The sequence below is a fragment of the Oryzias latipes genome, chromosome 8 (assembly GCF_053564925.1).
Source record: "Oryzias latipes strain Hd-rR chromosome 8, Olatipes_Hd-rR_3.1".
NCBI lineage: Eukaryota > Metazoa > Chordata > Actinopteri > Beloniformes > Adrianichthyidae > Oryzias > Oryzias latipes.
This window is the reverse complement of record NC_136244.1, coordinates 25348606-25359455: the sequence shown is the minus strand read 5'-3', so window position 1 is coordinate 25359455 and position 10850 is coordinate 25348606. Positions and strand designations below refer to the sequence as shown.

The 10850-nt window shown below is 44.3% G+C and overlaps 1 protein-coding gene across 1 annotated transcript; it reads left to right on the top strand.

Moving 5' to 3' along the window:
• Nucleotides 1–360: 360 nt before the first annotated feature.
• On the top strand, nucleotides 361–10231 carry fam83fa (family with sequence similarity 83 member Fa). Its single transcript, XM_004071154.5, has 5 exons — nucleotides 361–936; nucleotides 5789–5956; nucleotides 7865–7986; nucleotides 9060–9847; nucleotides 10025–10231. Exons 1-5 carry the CDS (start codon nucleotides 466–468, stop codon nucleotides 10072–10074), a joined length of 1599 nt encoding a protein of 532 aa, XP_004071202.1. The 5' UTR covers nucleotides 361–465; the 3' UTR covers nucleotides 10075–10231.
• The last annotated feature ends 619 nt before the right edge of the window (nucleotides 10232–10850 follow it).

Here is a 10850-nt window from a genome sequence, read left to right as displayed (position 1 = left end):
TTCTGTGTTGACAAATATAACTCAGCTATAATTCAATTATTCTGCATATTTAAAAGCTACGTTTTTTAAAATGGGTGACTTTATGGTCACAAAAACATAAATGGTGTGTTTGTCTAAATGAAGAAGTGGGACTTTGGGGTTCTGAGTTTTGGAAACTGGACCAAATGGCTCTTTTACCTGTTCCAGATGTTTTATTTTATTTTAATTTGATGGAGAACTAAAATCGTTTTTAGTTTTTCCCCTGTTTGTTGTTTTATCTTGTGTTTTTTGGTGGGAATGTTCATTGGTGCATGCTTTTATTCTGAAAAGCATTGCTGAAACGAATTCAGCCCGCGTGTTTAGCCCCGCCCCCTGGTCGTACCTGAGCTCCGCCCCCCCGCACCTGTCCGCTCAGGTGGAGCGGTTCCTGACAGTCGTGCTGAGTGAGCGCGCGGCGGCAGCAGCAGCAGCGGAGGCGGGGGGGTCATGGCGGAGTCCCAGCTGGTGTGTCTGGACCCGGATCACGTCAACGAGAAGGTCCCGGAGAACCAGCCGGAGTTCTACTACAGCGAGGAGCAGCGCGCGGCGCTGGAGCAGCTGCTGCGGAGCGGCGCCGGCGCCTTCAAAGAGCGCCTCCGCGAGGACCACATCCGGGACTTCCTCTGCGCCCGCGAGCTCAAAGTGATCCAGAAGACCTTCCGCGAGTACGACGCGGACAGCGAGTCTGAGTCCGAGCCGGACAAGTCCCGCGGGGCGGCCAGCGCCGACTCCGGGGTCCACTCCACCTACTGGCCGCAGATGTCCGACACCGAGGTGCCGTGTCTGGACCTGGGCTGGCCGGGCGGCGTCGGGGTGTACAAGGGGGTGACGCGCGTTTCCGTGTACACGCACCCGCCTAAAGGGCCCGGGCCGCACATCAAGGAGGTGGTGAGGAGGCTCATCCAGGGGTCCCACAAGGTAAGAGGGCCGCTGCGCCCCCATCCGCAGACTCTTTAGATTCAGCTCTTCCATCCCATAATATTCCAAAATAATCCAGATGAGAAGTTAGAAGGAAGCTGGAAACTGAAATGTTAAAATAAAAAGTGACCCGCACAGCAGGGTTTTCCGTTTGTTTGCTTGTAAACAAATTTGATTTACATAATAAACATTATTTTTTTTTTTTAAATTTACATTTTGTGATTTTAATTTTGCTTCTCAAATTGAAAAAAAGGTCTAAAATAAAACCTTCAGAAGAAGAAAGTTCATTTTTCGCTTCTTCGGGGTTAAAACTCATCATTTGCATGACTTCACAGTTGACCTACTTATCAACACTTTTATGTGACTTCTGTAGTCACGTGACTGTCAAGAAAAACTCAAACAGATTTAACGGGATTAACGGGATTAAGAGCAAATGTCAAAACTTCGGTGTAAAATGATGAAGGCGCCACAGGAAAACCTCTGGAAAAACACCTGTGCAGGTATGACGATGAGCTCACGAGTCCTGATTGGGTGAAAGGACAAACAGTTCTTTAAAATAATCTAATCATTCAGTCTAAAACGCACACAAAAGGTCGCACATTTTGATGTTGTTAAACAAAACGTCACTCAAGGACGAAAACGGAGTCATCCCTATCAGGGAAATACTATTAGTCTGCGCTCTATTTCATCCCAAAGGTGTTCTGTCGGGTTCAAGTCCGTACTCGGTGCCGGCCCGTCCAGTTTATCCACAGCGGTCTCTGTCGTCCACGTCTTTGTGCTCACAGTCATTTTGGAAGAGGAAACTGTTCCCACAAGGTCGGGAGAATGGAATTGTCCAAAAAAGCAGTTCCTCTCACTGAAACTAAAGGCCTGAAAAAACAAGCCCACACCATAATTCCTCCTCCACCAAATGTCACACTCGGCAGAATGCGGTCCAGAATGTACCGTCGTCCTGGCAGCCTCTGAACCCAGACTCGTCCATCAGATTTTCCAGATGGAAAGGCGTGATTCCTCAGTCCAGAGAAGGCGTCTCCACTGCTCTAGATCAGTGTTTTTCAACCTTTTTTGAGCCACGTCACACTTTGAATCCCGCCGCACACCAGCATCCAAAATAAATAAATAAATAAGGCGAAGCTCATAGTCTGTATTGATCTACAGTCCCTCCATGATGTTACATGCATTTTTGTGATAATTGTGGCAGAAAAAGCTGGAAGTTGCAGCTGTTTTTTCTAAATGATGTAATAGAAGTTAAGTTAGAAGATTTAAAAACTGTTTGTGTGTTTGTTGTTGTTTCAAGACGTTTAACAAGGAAGATTCATTGTGCGCTGAGACGCTGTCACTTTAACGCAATGCATCATGGGAGATGTAGTGCAATAATAACTAATTGGCTCCGATAATCCAGAACTAAACCAGAACTACTGCTCCCAGTGGTCTCGGTTCATTTCCAATCGGTTCGCTCTGAGATTCCTCAGCCTGAATGGGCTCTGTACTCGGAGTGGAACAACTGGATCAAAACGGCCACCATAGCTGGGCATTATGGGATGTAGACGGAGTACCGCAGCAACAACGAGGCACAGCAACTCTTTGAAAATTGGTCGCAAGAATAGAGGCTCGTTAAAACGACTTTGACGTGATAATTGTTGCTTTTCACATTTTGTCGGACACTCATCAGCGTACCGTGGTAGCGACCGCCTTGCAGCACACAGACCTTCAAAGTTGATCAGGGAGCTATAACGTTTGTCCCGACAAGAGCTGCAAAGAGCACAACTTCCATTACTAGTTTTAGATAAGTTAATTCTTCTCTAAGAGTTCTGGTAAATCGCCTGTCCGTCCTGGGGGAGGATCCCTCCTTCATGTGGGCACCCCTGAGGTTTCTTCGTTTTTTCCGGAATCCGTTTTTTTTGGGAGTTTTTCCTTACCGCGAAGGGGGGTCTAAGGGCAGGGATGCCAGTATAGCTTAGTCAGTTTGTTAGTTCATTTTAGTATTTTCCTATTGAACTCTTTGTATTCGTGATCCTTTTGAGTTCATGTTTTACTTCGAAGCCCATCGAGACGACTGTTGTTGTGATTTTGGGCTATACAAATAAAATTGAATTGAATTGAATTGAATAGTTATCCCAGTGTTTCCTGTTTCTAGGATCTTCCACCATTTTTCCCCGCTTAACTCCTTCTACAATTTTTAACCTATTTTAACCATTCAACTATTAAAATGTTTAGCTCCTTCAGGTTTTTCCAGCTATGAATTTTGGTCCTTCAAATCCTTGAACTTTTCAAAATATTCCAGGATTTCCAGGATTTTTGCCTCCATTAAAATACATGGGGAATCCTTGGTGCAGAAGCTCACTGGTTCGAGACCCGGCTCTGGCATTTTTCACAAAAACATATTTTTGTTATTGTGCTATTTTCACTTTATTTATGGTTAACTTTGATCATTTCTTTATTTAATTTTTGCCAATTATTCCCCTTAAAGTTTAATTTTCATTCAGCAATTTAACATTCAGACCTGCATTTTCTTCTTGAAATGCAGCTCCTTCTAGTTCTTTCTCTCGTTGCCCCGCCCTTGTTATTCTTGGCCAATGAGCGAAGAGATCTTTAGACATGTTTTGTGTTTCCAAGCTTTTGGTTCAAATCAGAAATGTCCAGTAGACGGCTGTCTGAATCACTCAGCACTCTGTCTGGACCAAGGAATGTTTCCAGTCTGGATACACTCCAAGACTTGACACTGAACTGGAGTTTGTCCTCACACAGATGCTGTTATGAAAACAGATTTTCTGATCATGTCAGATTTCTGGGATTAAACCTGAAGGACGAGAAGATTTTACCCAGAATCCCAACAACAATAAACATTTATAGACCTCATCATGGTGTCTAAAGCCTCTTTTGAGGAGAAAATGTTTTCTTTTCTTACATTTATAAAAGAGTGAACATATCAATCATAACTACAAAAAAAAAAACATTTTTATGTAAAAAAACACAACAAAGTCAGTTATGCAATCAGCAGCTGATGTTCTCAGCTGAAAACAAAAGACTTTCCAAATTCCCAGGATGGAGGATCTGCTCTGATGGTAGAAGACTGATGACCGGCCCAGAACCCACCAGGAAGGGTTCTTTCAGGGAATAGCGCCCCCATCTGAGACTAGCGTAAAACAGAACTATGATACAAAAACATGTTTTTGTTTCAACTCAGAAGAATTGAGGACCTCATGGTGCCAAACAGTCTGACCCTTTACCTCCGAGGAGGACAGAGTCCAGCCTGGAGAACACAGATTACTCATTTTTGCAGAGTCTCCATTTCCTGGGAGATGCAACCCCACACCATAATACTCCCTCCACCAAACGATTCAGCTTTATCCCTGCTGCAGTCAGCACCTTCTTCACACTTTGGACCTACGGTTCAAGCTTATGACGAGTCAGCAGCAAAAAGAGCATTGAAACAGCTGCAAAGCCCCTCCCACTAATGCTCCGTCCTTCCAGCAGTGGCTTTGGTCAAGAGGACGGCCAATCTAATCCCATCCAGTATGATTTTAGGAGCATCCCTGAACTTTCCAGAGGGGATCAACGATCAGGAGTTACGCAGACACATCTGAGTAATTAAACCCACATTAAGAGGCGTCGTGCAAGTTCTGACACGGAAAAGTCAGCTTCACATCAGGACACGCAGCTGGAGAATCAAGTTTGGTATTTATTTTTGAATCCCAGAGCTCTGACTGGCTGAGCTCCCAGAGCCTCACCTGTGACGGAGAAGCACCAGAGGCTGCAGACACCCAACGTTTACACGACTTGACACGACACGGGGCGGGGCCGGCCAGGCAGCACTTCCTCTACCGAGTTCATGCTGAGACTTTACCCCCTTTAGGTCACAACAGAGCCGTCTGCTCACATTATGCTAATCCCTCTGAAAAGCCGAGGCTTCCATGCTTATTCTGATATCAGATCTTTTTCCAGAGAAAAGTCCGCTTTAAATAAATAAAAGCCACATTTTGACCTAAATATTTACTCAATTAACATGTTTTATTTTGAAATTCTCCAAACTATAATTCTCCCTCCACTCTGCATTTCGATTGCTTGGGGTCTTCTGAACTTAATTTTAAAATTAACAGCTTAATTCTGGTCTAGACAATAAGCACTAACTGGATTCATTTTAGTCTCTAATTCTCCATACCATGATTCTCCCTCTGCCGTGCTTCACAATTGCTCTGAACTTCCTTTGAGAAATAAAAGCCACATTTTTACCTAGATAATAAAAACACATTAGATGTATTTTGAATTCTCCAAACCATGATTCTCTCTGGACCGTGCTTTACCTTTTCTTAATGATTACCCAGTTTTCCCGGAGGAAACATGACACATTTGGGTTGACTCCGGCTGTCTGTCATGGGTGGTTGTTGTGGTGAAGCTGCAGGTGTATTTTTATCGTCTAAAGTTGTTATACAAAGGAAGGACTTGGATTTGTTGGTTCTATTTTGTCTTGTGACTGAACCCTTTCTATAAATCACCTCACACAGGATGTGTGACCTCAGCAGAAAGCAGGATTTATTTTTTAACTGTCCATCACATGTGCGGTTTTCAGTGCCGACTGTTTATGGCGTCAGGCTCTGTTTTGTCGGGACAGTTTTGTCCAGGATTGACAGACTAAACAGCGGTGCAGCGACAGAGGACGGTAAACGGTTAATGTCTAAAAGCTGAAAGTCACCTGACGGCATGCAGCTGTCATCTAATGTGGTGCATGTGAATTATGTTTCTGGATCTTTTCCAGATTTCATCAGAACTCTTCTACTCACTTCAGAAAACAAGTTCTGCCAGCGGACGAGAATTTAAACTTGTTTTTCTTTTTCAACCCCCATCCGTCCAGGTGGTTGCCATCGTCATGGACCTCCTGACGGACCTGCAGATCCTCCAGGACCTGCTGGACGCCTCGTCACGCCGCTCTGTGGCCGTCTACATCGTGCTGGAGGCCAAAGGAGTCGTCAACTTCCTGGATATGTGCTCTCGGCTGCAGATCAACGCCTTGCACCTCCGGGTGAGCAGGAAGGGGGGGGGGGGGGGTGTCATTGTGCAGAGCAGGGCGGGCTCCTGTGACAGTTGCTCACAGCGACTGCAGCTAATAAAAGGAGATAAAAAGATAAGAGGATTCCAGATCCAGCTAACGTTAGTTTGAACCCTGCAGCCTGTTTCTGTCAGGACTCCTGCAGGGTCGAGGAGCAACAAAGCCTTTTTTTCCTGAAAGTTAACCACAAAACAGATCAGCTGTTTGAGGTATATTACTCTGTAAAACATTAAAACTCTAAATATTTTTTTGTTTTGGAAAGACCCACTTTGACCAAAATGGAATTCTTGCAGCATTTTCCCATGATGGAGGACATGTACAAAGGAAATTGAGTTTCTTAGTATTTCTTTATTCAAATCATTGAATCAGGAGAAGATGAAAAAAATGCAGTTTAAAAAAGGGAAAAAAAGTTTATTTGTGATATAAAAATATAGGCTATGCAGGACACAAGCTCCCTGATCCTCATAGACTGAGCTCTCAGCAACGAGGAAGAGGGAGGCGGGGCTGCACCTCGCCGACAGTCCCGCCCACAACTCACATTTGTAATGAACTCCTGCCGCTCTGCAAACTGTGTCCTAGTTACAAACGTCATAATAAGAAGACCACTTTGAAAATGGAACTTTAAGTCCATTTTTTTAATGAAGGATTTGTGAGTCAAAAGTCACATTTGGATAAATAAAATGTCTTTTCCTCTAAACTCTGGAAGAGCATCTCCTATCTGTTTTTAAAATTCGGAACTAATTTATATCCAGCATCAAGTCTGATGCTTCTACCTTTATTATCCAAGTTTTACTTTTGTAGTTTATTTGACTTTTAGTTTGTGTTAAAGCCCATTAAATATACAAGTATTTATGTATTCTGAAAAACCACAGTCTATATGATTTATTTCCATCATTTCAGGCCTTTAGGACAGATTTATCTGTGGGTTATGATGCAGTGGCTCATTCAGATTACAGATAACACTAGACGGCGTTCCTCAGGGATCTATTCTGGACCCACTTCTGATTGTTTTAAGGTTCCTGGTTGACTTGAGTGGAAACCAAACAATTAAAGTTTATTATAAAATGAAAGATTTTAAAGTAAGTGAAACTATGTTTCAACTTTTCCAAGGTTTTCCCCCCTTTAAAGGAACAGGTTTTTTGAGTTTTGTGATATTTTTTTCCTCCAGTTTCATGTTAAATCTTCTTGCAGAACAGTAAAGTACATTTATCTATTTTTTCTTCCGATGGTAAACAAATATTACACGTGTGGTTATGTTTTACATTTATTGTTTCTGAACTAATAGACAAAAAGTCCACTTTCTGTCAGACTCCTCCTTTTTTTGCCCTGAAAGTCTTTTTTTTCTTCCAAATCTGGATTCTAAAGTTTGAATCTATCCGGTCTTCAGCGAGTGAAGGTGAGCTGCAGGTGAGCCGCAGCCCCTCTGAGCCGCTCCGTCACCAGATCTGCGCCGGGACACAATAGCCGGCCTTCTTATCTGGATGCACAGTTTCAGTCCGGTTAAAGCGGCGCAGTGGAGGTCTGCCCACGCCGGTGTCAGGTGATGCGGCGTGAAAGGCCTTTTCAGAGCGCCGGGCGCCGATACTCTTACTTCTTACAAGCGCTCATTCATGGACCGGGCCATCAGACCCCTTCATTTGATGCGTCACCTTCAGCAGTTTGTTGCCTTGGTTCGTCTCTTCCCTTTTGGTAAACACGCCGACATTTTTTCTTTTCTTTTTTACTTGAGGAGGTTGCATTAGGCGTGTCTGCACCGTTTGCGCTGCAGTCTGCACATCCCTGTGTAGCTGACTGACCGCTGAGCTAACCCTGTTTGTTCGGGATCACCTGTGTGATGCCAGGCCTCCTGAAGTGTGTAACCAACGGGGCGTTTCTCTGCAGAATCTGCGGGTGCGAACGCTGAGAGGAGCAGGGCTGGCCCTGTCGTTTGGAAAGCTGCCCGGCAGCTTGTGCTCCAAATACATGCTGGTGGACGGAGAGAAGGTCATGTTTGGCTCCTACAGGTAAAAAGGGGCTTTTTCTCCTGTGAGTCAGTTTTCTCTGAGAAAAACATGAATTTGAAGCCTTTAGATCAGTAGTGGGCAAACTTTTTGACCTTCTGGTCGCAAAGGGTTCTAAAATTGGTCACAAGGGCCGAACCGGAGGCGTGGGAATCCTCCTCGTAAGAGAAAGAAAGAGGAAAAAATGATTTTCCAACTCTGGAAACGCACTTAAACAAAAAAAAACTAATCTTCCAACATCACATGAATGCAGAATACCAGAAATACCAGAAAATAATAAATTGATTTCAATTTATTTGTAGTGCACCATCTATGGGTAGACACCAAAATTACAGGAACAAAACATTAATAAGGATTATCAATATGATTTATTCCAGTTTGGCGGGCCTGATTAAATGGCTTGATGGGCCGCATGTGGCCCCCGGGGCGTAGTTTGCGCCCCCCCCCCTGGTTTAGGGTCTCCTTTGACCCACTTTTCGAATCTATAAAGCCAGACGTGTGAGATCTTCTCACAATTTCTTTGCCGGATAGCATCTTTTTGGATTAGTTTGATGCCAAAAGTAGCATCAAACTGTTTTTTGAAGCCTGTAAATACGTCAGCAAATCGGAGGATTGGATTTGTCACGCGGTACGCTGCAAAAGACACCCCCCGCTTTAGGAAAAATGGTCTTACTTTCTGTCTTGCAAGAAAATCAATCTTATCAATAAATTTTTTCAACAGCAAAATATTGCATTTCCGTCAATAACATCAGAAACACGAATAATTCTTAATTTGTCCAGCTGGGTTTAAATATAGATTTTGTTCTTACTGGTTTTGTCTGGTGGAAACTGCTGAGTTGGAAAGTTTCATCTGCAACAATTTTAGATGGACTGACGGGTCATAATAATGGCATAATGAATAAATGAATAATTATAATGGCATAATCTGCAAACTACAGCCAATTCATGAACAAGACTCACTAATGTGGTTTTTGTTTGCAAAACGTCACGATAAAAGTCTTTGTCTTATTGTTCTGAGGAGCATGCATGGGAGCAGCCTGATGTTTTGGGCCTGACACTCCGTCTGTCTCCTGCAGCTTCACCTGGAGTTCGTCCCGGATGGACCGGAACACCATTACTGTGATGTCGGGACAGACTGTGGACTTTTTTGACCATGACTTCAGGGAACTGTACGCCGTGTCGGAGGAGGTGGACCTCTACAAGGAGTTTAACATCACCAAGCCCCCTCTTCCTACGCCCATCGTGAAGCCGAAGGTGGAGCACGTCCAGCCTACGGCGGTCTCCACGTCTCGCTTTCAGGTGTCGGTGGGGGACTCGGGGCGAATGAACCTGAAGGTGCCAGCGCACAAGTACCACAATCCCAAATACTCCCTGGTTTTTGGAAACAGCGCGGGACTGACGGGGTCTCTGCAAGACCTGTCCACGCAAACAGACTCGTATCTGGACAGGGTGAACCAGGCGAATGGCCTGCAGAACGCCATTCAGGCTAACAAGGACGCTAAGGAAAAGGTGGAGCAGGTTTCTCCGCCGAGTCCAACTGGACCTGGGGAGGAGGATGAGGATGGAAAAGGAAAGAAGAACCAAGCCCCCGCTGTGAAGAAGCATCGCAGCTCTTTCAGGCACTTCCTCAAAAACAGAGGAGCCAATCAGAGTTCAGAAACAATCGAGGAAGGCGTTGCCACCCTTCAAAGCCCCGCCCACGCCAACAAAACGCCAGAGACTAACGGAGTCGCAGCCGACGAGCTGGAGGACTCGTTTGAGGTCGTCGTGAAACCAGAAGGTCTGAAGTTCAAACCCAAGAAGCCGTCAAAGCTCGTTCAGAGGAGCATGTCTCTGCAGACCATCAACACGGCAGACGAGGACGGTGCGTGTCCGTCCTTTCTCCCCGTTTCAGGAAATGTCCTCAGAAATGAGCTCCGTCGCAGAAAGAAGACCTTAGCTGTAGATTTATTTAAAAAGTTAAAAAAAGAAGTTTCTATCATTTGTCTTGAATGGTGTTTTCCTTTTGTAACTGTTCCTTGGTTTTCTCTCCTTTGAGCAGGGTTCAAAGGGCGACGGCGGCCCCAGAAGAAGAATTGCATCCAGTCATGAGACGACAAACGTGCAGCCGTGACGATCCCAGTCACAGTGTCGTCTGAGTGTCACGCCACTTTCTGAGCAGAGCGAGCTTTGTGTGTAACGCTGACTCAGTCCTCTGCTGCCATTCATCCAGCTTTTCTACATTTCGTATTAAATTATTGGATTGAAAGAGTTTTCTGCGTCTTTGCTTTAGCGTTTCTGAACACCTCAGATGAGCTTGAAGGTTCATGACGTCCCACTTCTTAGTTCCTCCTGTTGCTATGGTGCCATGAAAAGCGATCAGTGTGGCCTTGGGTGTTGTCTTACCGTGGACCACTGTGTGTATACAGGCTGTAAATAATGGACAAGGACTCGCGAAGGAACATGAGGCCGCAGAATGAGAAAGTGAATTCAGATGAATGCAGCTAATATTCAAGAGAAACCTAGACGTCAGTCTTCAAGTTCCATTTAAGAGGGTAAATTCCAGAGGAAGTTACGTTTATAGCATTTAGATTTTATTTTTTGGATTTGATTAAAAGCCTTGACCTGCATAACAGCAGAGAAACGTCTAAATTAAGGGTCTGCAACACTTAAAGAGCTGTTTGGGTTGATTTCTTACTGACAATCACCCAATAGGAGCCTGAAAGTCTGACTTCATAGTTGCTATGGAGATTCAGAAAGAATAAAACACTTTTGTATTTTGTTTTTACTTTTTTGGTTAGATAAAACAAACAGAAAACAGCCTAGATACACAAATTAGATAATGGAACTTCTGTAAATATTTTCCCACTGAATGCTGTAATTCTTAG